The sequence below is a fragment of the Falco punctatus genome (genome assembly GCF_963210335.1).
Source record: "Falco punctatus genome assembly, chromosome: 6".
NCBI classification, from domain to species: Eukaryota; Metazoa; Chordata; class Aves; order Falconiformes; family Falconidae; genus Falco; species Falco punctatus.
In genome coordinates this window covers 32,959,970-32,974,808 of record NC_137585.1, presented here as the reverse complement: position 1 = coordinate 32,974,808, position 14,839 = coordinate 32,959,970, and the positions used below count along the sequence as shown (strand labels likewise).

Below are 14,839 nucleotides of genomic sequence, written 5' to 3'. Positions count from 1 at the left end.
TGTTTATACTGAGGGTGTTGAAATACTGGAAGAGGTTGCCCAGAGAGGTGGTAGATGACCCATCCCTGGAAACATTCAGGATCAGGTTGAACAGGGCTCTGAGCAATCTGATCTAGTTGAAGATGCCACTATTCATAGCAGGGTGTGTGGACTAGATGACCTTTAAAGGTCCTTTCCAACCTGAACTATTCTATGATTATGTGAGTCTGTGGCTTTTAAGACACTGGATTTCAATAACATCATTGAAGTTTTATCTCACAGTGTCAGCTTATTTTGCACTTATTTTAGGGATATTTCTTTTTGACTTGTGCTATGAGGACTCCAAAATAATTCTGTCCTCTGCACACAGTAGCTGTCTCAAGATACACGTAGGGACAGTTGTTGTTAGCTTCTCTGTTCTTTGACGTTAGTGTTGCATACTGTAACATTTCTTCAGATCGATGCTGGACAGAGTAAGGATAGCATCTGTTCAGCTGTTGATACTGGAATGTAGTACTGAAAAAGCAACTTGTTCTTCCATGCTGCTTCACAGTGCACTGATGGGAGCCAGCACTGAAAGGAGGGAGAGAAGACAGAATGATGTACCATGATATACTTGAGATATTACAACCACAGAAATAATTCTAATATGGTGATAATGTATTATAGAACTGAATGCACAGTGATGCCACCCATGGGTGCTGTTTCAGAAAAAAAACTGAGATTCACACTGAAAGCTGTTGCCTCTGAGACCCTGTGTTACTCTACCAGCCTTCTGTGAGGCCCGTACCACCTTAACTCTGACTGTGAGTCTGTTGCCTGGGAATATAAAAATCGCTAATCTGCTACTGCCAGCTCTTTAAAAAGGGATTTTTGCATGGGGACTAGAGGCTTTTGTTGCTTTTTCAATGATTTTTCTGAGCAAAATAGCAGGGAGGTGCAGGGAGATTATTTTAAATACAGATACCCTGTATCTTTCTGCATTGACTGTTCCCACCGCCTCTGCAAGTAACTGATTAGTGCTATCTATCTGACTGGCAGCAATTGTTTGTTAGAGAGGCATACAGACATTTTCATCTTCATTTCCTCAGATAGAACAACCATAAGCAAACAGAAATAGTGTCTCAGGCATCACTTTGTACAGGATGAGCCAGACAAGTCCTTCTCACTGCAAGTTTGCTGATTTACATATATTGTGTATTGCGTCTCTACAGGCAATATATTCTCGGAAAGAAAAGAATTTTGAAAAACTTTTCCAACATATTTTGAAGGTGTTGTATGAGAAAGGTTACAGCCAGTCTTTAAGGAGAAGTTGATGGTTACCTGTACCACTAGGTATTTGTTGCTAGCACTTAGATTTGTGCTAATTGAGCTTTTTCACAGCTAAGACAGACCATTTCAATGCTTTTAATCTCCATCAAACCCCCTTTTTGACCTACCTTACTCTTCTGTGAAGTGCAAAAGGAAAAAGGCATATCATTTAAACATTTCCTGTTTACGAAGCTCAGATACTTTCATGGTCTGTGCCAAGTCAAAGTCTTTGTCACCTTCCCTCATTAGTTACTGAGGTCATCTTGTCATTGCTGCAGTGGTAAAGTCTCTTTTTGGTTGCTTCAAGTAACGTGTGTGGGTCATCCTAAAGGTTCTTCTGACATAAAATAACTAGGCAGGCTGCTTATCTATGGTTGTCACAGCTAGCATTAAAGTTCTTTCCTGACACATTTGTGTAAAATAGCCCCTTCACTTCCAGTGACACATTTAGCATGAATTGGGACCTGGCATCCACTGTCTATCTGCAGGTTTTATACCTGTCCCCTGCAACATGAGTTGTGGAGTATTTCTGGTTGTTCTTCAGCATCTCAGCAAGGGACGCACTCATGTTGTGCCTATTGTTTTTTATTTGTTGGATGCCTTTGTAGACTATGCATTCATTGCTTTTGCAGGGAGGAATAACATTCTAATGAATTTAACAGTGGACTGAGCTCTCCATACCACAAGCTCTGTGATTATTGTATTTCTTGATCTCAAACTAAACACTTACTGAGTCCTGACAGTGGAAGCTAATTTGAATTAATGGAATCTTTTTTTTTTCTTTCTTTCTTTCTTTCTTTTTTATTCTGAATTCAGTGCTTTAGGATTAGCTTGCTAACCCTTCTGTGTCTGAGCTTATCTATCCTCCAGAAATGGGAATGATACTACTATCTACCCCCATGAGGATGAAAATTGTGTGTTAATTTTTGGAAAGGACTATGAGGATGAAAAAAATGGTATCAACACACTGGAGTTCATTCAACCTGTGAGGAGACTCTTGTGATTTAAGATTAATTTCTTCCATGCTGTGTGAAAAATAGGGTTGATGAACAGATTTAGAAATTTAACCCAACCTTCCCTGTGTCAGAATGACATACATCAGGTCTGAACACAAAGATTCCTGGGAAACGGTTTCCTGGACAACACTAGCAAAGAGAAAGCTCTTCATAAAATCATATATCCTTATTTTGGGGTTTGGGGAAAAAAGGACAGATAAAGGAAAATGGAATCTGAACCAATGTTACTGAATCCAAAAAACAGCCCTCATAAGGATAGTGCAGGAATTAAACATTTTACGCGGTGCTGGTTTACAAAATAGCCAAATGCATTCCCTGCATTAAATTACACGTATCTTGCAACACCAACAGTGAAAATTTTCCTATTCCAAGTATCACAGAACCAGTCAGCCAGCAAATGGCACGTCCACTCAAAACAGGAAATAAAGTGACACCACTGAAATGTAGATTTGCTTCCAATAGGAAGAGGTTAGATTTTCGGCTGGTTATCTGAGGAGCAGACCACCAACCAAGTTATCAGAAGAAAATGGGAGGTGTTTTCTTCTCCACCAAAGCCTCCCTGCCTTTGTCACGATTTACATGCCCCCTCTTGTCCTTTGATGTTCAACTCCTGGATGTTAGCATGGGTTCCTTCTTCCCCTTACAGTAGTCCTTTGTTATCTACTCCACATAAAAGACAGGTTGTTCTGTTCAGAGGTGGGTGCTGCTGGACTTCCTGACTGAGCATGTCTCAACTCCCAGCTCAGTTTTGGTGAACTCTTCCACTTTGACCTTACCAACATGCACCTCAGATGCTGACATACCTCTTGAAAGTTTCTGCAGAGATCTTCCCACTATTTTATTTCACTCTTGAAGTACCTCTACCAGTTCTCTGTGTTTGACTGTATCTGCTACAGGCACCTTGTTTTCAGACCTGTGCCTCTCTCCTCTTACCTAACTTTTTCATGTTGAGCTTTGACAGTTGCAAGTGATTTCAGACTCTTGTATTGGTTTGTTCCCTCTGTGTTTTGGTTTTCTTCATGAAGGCACTGTCATCTATTCTTTCTGACAGTTGCCATTGTCACCTATATTAAATTTGCAGTTGACAGAACGGGGAGTGTTCAGAAAGGATTATTGATACCTACATAATTTTTGTGCTTACATCCCATATCTCACGTTCAACACTAGTTTCAACACAACTTGCTCTGTCTGACGGTCTCTGCTGTTACCCTGGCTTGATACCTATACATACTTCAGCTTCAAACTGTGGGCTTTGGTGGGCTGGGCAGGATTGTCTCCTATTCTTTGACAGTGCCAAGCACAGCAAGGCATTGATTTTTGCTTGGAACTTTTGAGGTCTCCATCAAAGAAAAAGATAGTAGCAGCCATAAATGGTAGCTGCTGTTTCCTTGCAAAGCCCAAAGGGTGAGCATCACTGCAAATATTAGATACTCCTTCCCAGAACTGAATCCCCCAAGATGTACCACTCAAGGCTGATAGATTGCACAGAGTCCAGAAAGCCTGGGACACTGGAAGTGAACCTATGTTAGTATCCCCTGCCCTCAAAGAAGATGTGAAGGGGAAGGAACGTTAAGAGCATTCATGAAGACTGGATGCTGGCACTGCTCAACAATTCTGGAGGGTCATGGAGGCTGATTGTGAAGGAGTCTTCTATTTGCATGCAGATATTTTGGCCATTAATGATGGTAGGGGAGAAGCTAGTGAAGAAAGTACAAAGAAGTTATAAGATACTGTTAAAATCCTTCAGTTGTGAAAAGTTCACTGGAAATGTAGCAGGGGTTTTTCAAACAATGCAAATTTTGCAGTAAGCCACTGAGAACACATTTCTTTTTATAGAACAGGCCTATAGGGTGGTGTGAATTATCTAAAATTCAGATTTTATGAAATAGCCCTGCTCTTCTTTTTCTCTGACGGCAATATAAATGAATTCTAGGTATTCTGGGACTAGAAAAGGGGTTTGTTTGGTCTTTCTGTTATTATGACAGTGATCCCAATTCCTTCATCTTATAAGGCTGTAGAGAGTTTGCTGCTTGTCAGCATTGTCCTTGATTGCTTGTTGCAGTAACATAAAAGTCAAGACAGTGAATCCTGTTAAGGGGAACTAACTTTGACAGGGAGAGAGAGGCATATTTCTCGTATGAAATATGAAGATAATGAAAGGAAAATCAAGACAGAGTTATTTCTAATGACAAGCATAGTAAGATTCGGTTTGGGGATGGAAAAGTAACTTTTTTTCTTTTTCTTTGGGTTTTAGTTTGTTACGAAAGAATAGACCAAGTATGTCTGGTAGGCAGGGAGTAAGTCTGGTAAGCTGTTGCTCTCTTGTGGCATTCATCCTAAGGCCCCTGTCTGGAGAAGGGCACTACTGTGCAAAATCCACTATGTGTACACATACACACTTGCACCCCAAAACAGTCTCTGCACTGAAAAACTTGCAGCAAAAGAAGGGAATAAGTGAGGTATCTCAGTGCATCTGGTCCACAGCTCTTTTCTGCAGAAAACAGCCTTTTTGCTGTATGTACAGGGCCAAGCACAAATGGGCTCTAATCTCTGGGCACTACTGTGCACATAATTAACAATACTCAAAAAAATACTGCTGATGTGCAATTTTTCTGATTGGCACTATGTCATGTTGCAGTAGATCTGTGCCTTGCCTTGTACAAAGACTGCCCATCATGGCAACAGTGTTCTTGAGAGCAAATATCTGTTCCATGGTGGTGTTAAGGTAACACTTACCTTGCAGGACATACAGAGCTCTATAGCAGAAGTAAGAAGCAAGTATGATGGCACAGCGTAGCACAGAGAATAGCTACGCTGAAGTGCAACCAAACTTTACAGCTCCTCATCTTGTGAAGTCCCACTGAGTCCCGGATAAATTTTTTTTTAGAACTGCCATTGACTGGGCAGCTCTTTCCCATCTGTGTAGTAGCATACAACTATGTTTCTCTTAAAGGCGTGGTCAGTTGGCTGTGCTCAGCGTGCCCTGGACATGCAGGGCAGCACTGATCAGTCAAAGACACAAGCTCTTTTTGAACTGTGTTGTTCCCCCTGCTCTTAGAGCAGCAGATCAAAAGTGGAGGAAAATACAAAGCACCCTGGGAAAAAAAGCATGCGCCGTGGTTGTATTTACAGTATCAAAGTGTCCGTTCTCTGCACTTTATTTTGAAAAGCCAAGTGACTGGCTCAGTTTAAAATTTTCCTGCTTTCATTTGTTGTTTCTCTTTACCAGGAAGTCTGTCATCCAGCTAGACCTGGCTAACACCAAGAAAGCTCTGATTGTACCTGCTTTTGAGACCCTACGCTACCGCCTTTCCTTCCCCAAGTCAAAAGCAGAGCTGCTGTCGATGTTGGACATGGGAACCCTCTTCACATTCAGGTAATAGAAAGTACTGTTGTTGAACCTGTGGTCTTTATCTCTGAGGATAGTTTTTAATGTTCTTGTGAACATTTGATTTTTCTCTCTTCACTGTTAGCTAGCTAGCTCCATTAAGAAACCTACTGGAATACTTTTTCCTTTTTCATAGAAAGGCAGTGAACAGAATCGTATGTGGATATATTCCATCTGTAAGCTCGGTATTTTATCTAGTATTATAGTCCTCTACTGAAGGACTTCACTTGTTAAATTGAATTTGTTTTATTTTCATCATTTTTTATTGCGCTACAAAATCAAGTGCAACCATTACACTCATGTGCGTGTAATTTGCTTTTTGGCTGCCAAATACTTGTCTGGATAGCTGTGTCCCTCATGTGACCAAAAATAATTTCTCTCTGCTTGTTGGTTAGCTTCCTTACTGACTTACTGGAAAAACAAATGCAGGCTTGTCATGCACTCTATTTTAAAGTGTTAAACAGCTGCTTTAAATAGCTAGAGTTTCTCAATGCAGAGGTAAAAGCGTATTCTGACTAGAAGTTAAAGAGGCGAAGAACACCTAAATTTGGAGCTCTGCTCTGAAGCAGACTCTTTTTGTGGCTGTGAACAAGTCACTTCTATTATCTGCCAGCCTCTTCAGTTTTGAAATGCGACTACCAGGGGTTAACTGTCTCTTGGGTGTGTGTGGTAAGGTCTGATTAGCAGACATTGTAAAGCACTGCAGTGATGGGAAGAGTACAATATGGCCTTATGATGTTGCACAGAGAGAGGGCTTAGGAGACCTGCGTTCTCTTCTCAGCTCCGCTACTGCCCTGCTGGGAGGTGGTACGCGAATCAGTTCACTTTCTTACATCTCTGTTCTCCATCTCTGAAATGCAGGTAACAATGTTCACCTTTCCTTTTTACACTATTTTGAGATCTAGAGTTAAAAACTGGCCAGTGGAGCCCTGTATCACCTCTCCCATCCTTCCTTTACTTTTAGAGCTTTTCTCACACTTCTTCCATTCCCTGTATTGCATGCCTCTCTCGTTGCAGCAGCCACCCTTCCCTCATGTGGCCTTACGCACATGCCATAGCAGACAGCCTGTGTGAGCCTGGAAAACCTAATTCTGACAGTACCTTTACCAGTGACTGCCTTCAATTAGAAACTTGAGGCAACTGAGAGGGGCATGCCTCTCTCTGGAAAATTACTTAAGGGTACTGGTAAAGCAAGCTTTTCACTCTCCCATCATTCTTTAACAGTCAAAGATGTACAAATTAACAAGAGATTTCTTGATAGAAAAGAATTGTTTCTCCTACAGTTTAAAATAAAAATCCTTCCAATGGAAAATAATACCCTCAGGATTTTCAGATGTTGCATTCCACCAACAATCAACTTTTCAGCTTGCACAGCAGTGGCCTTCCGCTACAGATTTCATCTTCAAGCTGTACAGCATGTTGGCATGTTACATACACAGTCAGATTTGCAGATCCTTTCTCAAGTCTCACTCAGGCAAAAATGTCTTTAACATCAGTGGGAGTTTTGCCAGAGCAAGGTTAAATGAAAATTGAAGGACGCGCAGTCTGTAGCTGGTGTACATATTAATGTAGGACACATTTTACAAATGCTTCCCCAGTTTGCTTTGGCTCATTTCATTGCTCCAATCTATCAACAGCCACAAAGCAGCTGCGATCTGGGCTGAGAATTTCCACCTCCACCTTCAAGGTGCTTTAATAATGCTGCAATTCGAGGCTGAACGGGTGGGAGTGAGCTGAGGAGGACTGCTGTGACAGTGATTGCTGAGAGCGCCTGCAGCATCCCAGTCCCTCACACCACATGGTAGATTACAATCTTTCCCTCACTGAAATTGCTTTTGTCACCTCTTTTCCAAATGGTGACCTTTTCTACTTCTGGGCAGCTAAGAAGTACAAAACGGCTCTCAATTACATCCCCCAGTCACCACCAGAAGAAAAGAGAGGACGTGAGCATCTGCGGCTTGCCAGGGGTGCTGTGTGGAAGCCCTGGGCGGCAGCGGGTCGCTGTGTGCCAGCTTGCTGGCTTTGTTTGCAGGTGCTGGCTGTGGCTGTGCCTCACAGGAATGTGCCTGCTCAGTGCCTGGGTAGTAGCTGATGAACCACAAATGTACTGCCCACACAGCTTTCAGGCACAAGGGAAACCACAGCTGGTCAAAGATGCATCGTATTGAGAAAACATAAACAGCAACAACTGAATAATTAATTAACTGATTGCAGCCACAATCCGGCAAAATGTTTAAGCATCTGATAACAGAACTGGAAAAGTTTTTCTTTCGCCAAATCATCTTTCTCACGTTGAGGGACAATGCAGGGAGGAAGAACACTCTGAGAAGAATAATTATTTCATTTTGCTAAGTTTAAAAAAGCTTGCTTTAGTTTTGAAATTTAAATACATGAAATGGTTAAAGCAAGTAAGATGAAACATTTGATCCAAAGGGGAGGGGGCAGGGTTGGAGGGTGTGTTTTCCAGTTGTTTCCCACGAACCACAGGAAAGAAATTTATCATCATTTTACGGAGATCAAATGATTAGGTTTGGATTTGTCAAAATTGCCAGTGTAGTGAAAAATATGTTGTTCAGAATTTTCACAAAGTTCTTCTGGGAGTCAGTGAGATTGAGTGTGGCCTTAAAATTTAGTCATAGAAAAACAGAATTGTTTAAGTTGGAAAGACCTTTACGATCTTGAGTGAGAAGAGCCTGAGCAGGCAAAATTACATTTATTCATTTGTCCTGTGAGATGGAAGACCGATACAGACAGTGAACTACTTCTCACAACTGCATCACTGAGAGTAAAGTCTGTTGGAAATGACTCACGCTATTGTGGTAGCTTCCTCGCTATGGGCACCCATGTGATGCTGTCTGAATATCTGACTTTGCAGCACATTTCTTGCGATATCAGTCACTGGCCCAGACCTAGCTCCGGGAGATTGTATTTGTGCATGTAGGCCCGTATATATTGAATGTAGAGATATGTATGTAATCCTGAACTCTCACTACTCTTTGTTTCAAGTCTAATTATTCATTTATAATTGGTGTCTGCACACATCATTTGAGCTTCCTATACTCATTTTCCTCTTTGTCCTGACCTTAGTCATCCTTTTGTCTTCCTCTTTCCCTCCACTCACATCAGTTACTCTGAGGAGGCAAGTACATCATCTCTGGTACTACTTACTTTGGTACAATCAGGTCTGTTCCTTCCTTTCTGCTTTGTTTTGTCTCTCCAGTCTCAATTCCATATTTTCCCTTCATTGTCTCTTCCCAATTATTTTTTTTCCCTGCTGATCAGCTCTCTCGATTCACAGGGATTATACTTGAGCTGCTCAAACTGCTTACACCAATGTCCCCAAAAAGGGTGGAAAGGAATTTATGGTTAGTGTCCTGTTCCCCCACGTTTAAATCAGTGGGAGAGTGTTACTAGAACAGCAGCAATTAACCAAAGTTTGTATGGGGCTTTGAAGATACAAATCACTTCCGAAGTGTTTAGTAGTCATTATTATTATTATCGTAATCAATTTCAAAATGCCAGAGGTAGGATTTTAGAAGATACAGCATCCTCCACAATCTCATATCATTTATACCCTACATTGTGACTGGTTTGTTGGGTTTTTTTTCCAGTGTAGATAGCTGCCCATTAGTGACTGAGAAGGTTACACACCAAGAAAAGGGATAGGCCTTTTGGAGGTGATTCCAAAAGGCATTAAGGATTGTAAGCATCTTTGTGAATCTGGCACTGGTTTCTAATAATCTCTAGAGAATTAAGTTGCTGACAGGTTTTTTTTTAATATGGAAGGGCTTTGTTTTCCTAGGTCCCCAAGCCAGATACCTGACAGTGATGCAACCTCTTTACAGTTTAGAAATGCAGCCTTCAAAGTCCCAAAGGACTACCGGGGACCCCAGTGCTATCATAATAGTTCTGTCCTCCTACGCTGCCCCTGAAGGAGAGTCAGTGAAACTGAACACCTCTATGTTTTTCCTGTTACAAGCCATACAAATACACAGTCCGAGTGAAAACTCCTAGGCTGTGATTTTATGTCCCTGTTTTCAGCAACGGCTTGCAATGTTATGAGAATTTCTGGGGCTGAAACATTACCTCAGGTCCTAATTTTGCAAGTATTTAATGCTTAAATCCCTTCAGTTTTACCACGAGTCATCATCATCCCTGTGAATTCAATGTACCTAACATTACAAACTGGCAGGATGTTTGTTTTGCCCCTTCTGTTACACATCTCAGAGCGCTGTAATACAGATGGCCTGCTATGCCTTTGTTTCATTATTTAATCTATGAGTCTGCAGAAAGAGCCTGTCTCATTGATTTTTGGAAAGTGTAAGAAGAATAAGTGAGTGAGAGTCATTGACCCTGGCACTAATGGGCTAGATTCAAGCTGTGCTGGGAGGAGACCTGCTGTGACCTAAACAAGATTAACAAAGTATAAAAGGATCTTTTTCTGTAAATCAAATTGATTACCTTACTGGGGATCACATGGCTACTCCCCACAATGTAGAATGTACAGCAGAAAGCCTTTATGTAATATTTTACTTATTAATTTAATTATGCACTTTGGCTCCTGCCATAGTAATAACAGTAATTAATAAAACGGAACATCTATCCAGAGCTGCAGGTGTCTCATACAAATTATAAAACTGCATATAAAACAGATCGTGACTGTCACTGTGGTGTAGAAATAGCTAATTTTAGGGACCTTATCTGAGCGACAGAATTTCACACTGATTTTAGAGCACTGATACAGCCGCTTGGTTGCTAGGAACAAGGCACAGCACTCTGTAGTGCTCATGAGCTGTCTGTGTAATTGTTTCTCACATTAGCGTTAGGTAGTGTTTCCACACTATCCTTTACCAACTAGATGCGTTTAAGCATCAAGCACATAGCAGCCCTGTGAAGTGTGCTGGAAACAGTCCTAGAAATTGCCTCCGATATGTCCTGAAAATGATGATGTGAACTGTAAGCTAATGTCCTTATTTTTGAGCATGTCATCTAACAAGTAACATTTTTTTGCCTTGCCAAGATGCATTCTATCTAATTGCCTCCCCACATCCATGCCGTTTATGTCTGTTTAAGGTATCACGTCTGGACGAAAGGGCATGCGCCAACAAACTTTGCCAAGTGGCGAACAGCCACCACTCCCTACCGCGTTGAGTGGGAAGCAGACTTTGAGCCATACGTTGTTGTGAGGAAGGACTGCCCGGAGTATGACAGGCGGTTTGTTGGATTTGGCTGGAACAAAGTAGCTCACATCATGGAACTGGATGCACAGGTGAGGAGTTGATGCCTGCACATCTCACCTAGGGCTGGGCAGCAGGGTTGTTAAAATTAAATCTGTGTTCTGTGGAAAGGCTTCACGCTTTGCATCACCATAGTGCTCATCTGGCCTTACTAAGCTCCTTAATGAGTGCTTCCTGAGTCGGGAACGCTCGTTTTAGTCCTTGTCAAGCATTAAAGGGAGAACTGAGTCTGAGTTAGTTTATTTGTCAGGGCTGAGAAAACTGTTTTGCAGTGGCAGGGGCACAATCCCTGCAGTGCCCACCTCCTGCCCAGCAGTGTGCCTGAGCATTGCAGCACTTGTTGCCAGTCTCATCACCTACTAGGGGATCTATAAATCTAGCTGGAAGTTTCTCAGTTAAACAGAGGCTGATGAGTCCCAAGTGCTAATTTAGCATTCAAAAAGCAATCTTAAATTGAATCCAAAGCAAGCATCTTCAATTTCTGGCCTGGATTTACAGTACGTCTCTGCAAAACCAAGGACTTTACATTTCCAGAGTCTCTGGCTGTGGAGCAGACTCTAGAGGATCCAGGTACTTGAGCCTTGGGCTACCTGCCTCTTGGATTTGTGGCTTGGGATGGAGCTGCTGAGCAGAACATGTAAGAATAAGGATGCAGGGAAAGCTCAAGAGTCCAGACTGTTGCTAGAGCTCTCAGAGCTGCCAAGGACCCTGCCACCGACCTAGATCTTAGAGGCTGGCAGTGACTATGGCTCCGTGGGAGCCTGGTGCTGTTGCTCACTGAAATAGCAGGGCTTACATCTCCCTGCTGTTCTTGGATGTGAAGCTAACCACTGTGCTAATCAGCAGGGTCTGGGTCATGGCATTTCTTTTTAGTTTGGGTTTGTTTGTTTTTTTCTTTGTTTGTTTGGTTTCTGTCCCAGTTTTTGAACTAGTACCATCTCATGCTAATCAGACAACATGCTTTTTGGCCAGTTGTATCCTCCTATGCTAGCGTCTGTTGTGGATCTGGAATATAGCTGATCCTTCTCTGCTCAACTCTTAGCAGTTTCTGTGGAGCAGAGCAGCACAAGGCACGCAGCAAGTTACTGGGAGATTGTGTCTCTGGGGTGTGGGCTTCAGTGTATTCCTGTGCAGGCGTGTGCATGGGAGGGATATTTTCTGCTGCTGCTTACAAAACCATATGGTCACCTTGGGCTGGCAGCCACTTGCCCTCTGCTTGCAGAAGGGCATTCCCAACAAATTTGTACCTACTTATGTTGAGAAAAAATTATTTCAGGCTAGAAAAAAAGTTGTGCTTTATATTACCATTAATAATAATACTTTGCTCTGCTTTGTGGAGAATGCAGGGGTAATGATTTATTATTTTTTAATCTGGGTAACAAGGCCTGTGTTCCCACTGGCAGGTCTCATCTAGCACTCATGATTTAACTCTTCTGTTCAGAGGCGTTTGCCCAGCATACAGATTTGCGCATGGGAAACTGGAACATTTTTCAAAGTTGATCATAGGGCAGATATTTTAAATGGCCGTTGGATTGGAACTAACTCTGGGGAATTGTTTTTCTCACAGCCTTAAAAACATTCTCACGTTTAAAAGAAGCTTCATTTTCATTTGTAGCAACATGGGTGTTGGCCTGTTGTCCCACAAAATCAGCCTGGAGGGGACATGGGATCACACAGCTATCTCCTCAATGGCATTCCTCTGCTTCAGGGTGTCCACAGATCAAGTTGCTGCCAGCTGCTTGGCTGGCTTCATTACCAGCAGGCAGAGCAGCTTCTCAATTGAATTATTTCACTGCTCCTCACAACTGCAGTGTCTGTCAAGAGGACTCTTTCAGACTCCTTATCAAGGGCCTGTGCCAGTACAGTCCTTCAGAGCAGGACACCATGTAGAGATAATCACCATTATTATTCTGAGGACGTGCAGATGGCCACGGAGCCAGATGTTGTACAAATACACAGATAATGACAGTCTCCCTCTAAAGAGTTTATAACCTGTGAGGTAGGGACAGAGGTTCCTGCAAGTGCGTTGCTTTCTTAACAGATGTTTCCATGTAGTAGGGACGGGTCATTAGGAGACTTTCAGTGACTGTGAGCATCCCTTTTTCCAGGACCCCAGCGCAGCATCTTTCAAATGGGCTGATTAGCAGCAGCCTTATAAAGTTTTGGAAGACTTTATGTGCCTGAAGGCCTTCCGGGGGGATGGGAATACCACTGAACAGTTTGCACTGCAGAGCATAGACAAACCCCAACTTGCAGGATTGCAGACTTGAGATGCAAACAGAGAGCAAAGAAAAGATTTTATGAGGGGGCCACATCTTCCTCTGTGGCTGCAGCCCTTAGTTTTAAGGTCCCCTAGAGACATATTTTGTAGTTTGTCATTTATCAGCCCTCCTCACTCCATCATGCTAGCCTTCATTTTTGCATTTGGTTCCCCATTAGTTCTAAGCATCTTCCAGCTAAGTAAGTTCTGCCTGTGGACATCTTATTATTTTGTTCTTGCTGTACATGTCACCCCAAACAGAAACTCAGAGGGGCCCATTCCTATATGTGACGGCATTGTAATTTGGCACAAAGATTTACAACTTTAGCATTGTCTGGAAGGGAACAGGCATTCCCATAATGAGAAAGGAGCGGCCATTCAGCTACATTTGCACCTAGCTGTCCAAATGCATGTTGCTGCTTCACAGCTGTCTCTGGGAAGGCACTGCAGCCTGAGCTACACTTTTGACTTACCAATTTACCAATACCACTGCCCAAGCTGGGAAATAGATCTGTACTGCATTCTGCTCACTTTTTTCCATTTTGTTTGGACTTCATTTGGGGCTGTGGTGCTCAAACACTTGGTTTTGGGTAGCATCATAACCCAGCAGCTTTCAGTGTTTTCTGGGTTGATCATGTTTTGTTAGGTGAAGAAAGATTTATAGGTGAAACGCTCCCGTTTCTTGGCAGAAGTGTGTTCTTTCCCATAAATCTCATTCCCTAATAAAATATTTTGGAATACTCTGCCGCTGTGCTGCAGATACTCTGTGTCTCTGCACAGACTTCTAAATCTATAAGTGACTGAACTTTGCAAACCAGGGGAAGTTGTGCTCCATCTCTTTTAAAGCCAGCATGCTCTGTGGCTTTTCCTTCCCTGCCCAGTGTCTTATGGAGAGATGGTTAATAACTCAATCCAGCAATAGCTGTAAACAGAAACTGTGTAAGGACAATAGGAAATTTGCCTGTGGAGCCTTTGAAGTTCCTTTGTCATTTGCATCCCTTACAACTCTGACTCTCTGAAATTCCATATGAAAAAAGAGGTAGCGTCCTAGTGGTAGGGTCTTCTCTTGGCTTCAGAATACTGCTCACATCCCTTTTCTAGATGGTCCCTTGCAGGACCAGATACCTGGTTCTTGCATGTGAACTTTCAGCTTGTATAAGAATCTGTGTTTGTCTAGCTTTGCTCTAATGATCATGCATTTAATTATAAAAATTGTAAAAATCTTCTAACAAGAGTAATTGAGACTTAAATGAACTGTAATTTTTTAACAACAAAAATTGTCAAAGAACTTGGTTGGATATAGATAAAGAGAATTAGTGAATTAGTTTTAGAGGAGAGACAGAATTAGCACAGTATCTCATACTTTGTGAAGGAGAACTTAATTTGAGTAAAACCTTCTCAAAGCATATGGAATTAGGAGGTCCTAGTTCCTAATTTTCACACAGCACTTACAGAAGAGATCATATTCTTCCCTTATTTCAGATTTATAAATACTTTTGGACAGTTTTGTCACTGTGTCTTAGTACAGGCAAAGCAATGTATGTGGTGCAGCGTGTGCCTTTGTAAATATAGCTTATTCCGGCATCTGAAGCAAGATAAATTGTAGGGGCAAAACCATGCTTTTGCATGGACACTTGAGACTCATCAT

General features: G+C 42.1%; 1 protein-coding gene across 5 annotated transcripts in view; it reads left to right on the top strand.

The window, feature by feature from the left end:
• LARGE1 (LARGE xylosyl- and glucuronyltransferase 1) overlaps positions 1-14,839 on the top strand; it is a 287,229-nt gene that overhangs the window by 270,152 nt on the left and 2,238 nt on the right. For all 5 annotated transcript variants that reach the window (XR_013929088.1, XM_080393311.1, XM_080393308.1 and 2 more), the window contains 2 exons: positions 5,536-5,682; positions 10,768-10,963. Coding sequence is in view for 4 of the 5 variants with exons in the window: in XM_080393311.1 (XP_080249437.1) it covers positions 5,536-5,682; positions 10,768-10,963 (343 nt within the window). In the remaining variant the exon portion in view is untranslated. The remainder of the gene's footprint in view (positions 1-5,535; positions 5,683-10,767; positions 10,964-14,839) is intronic.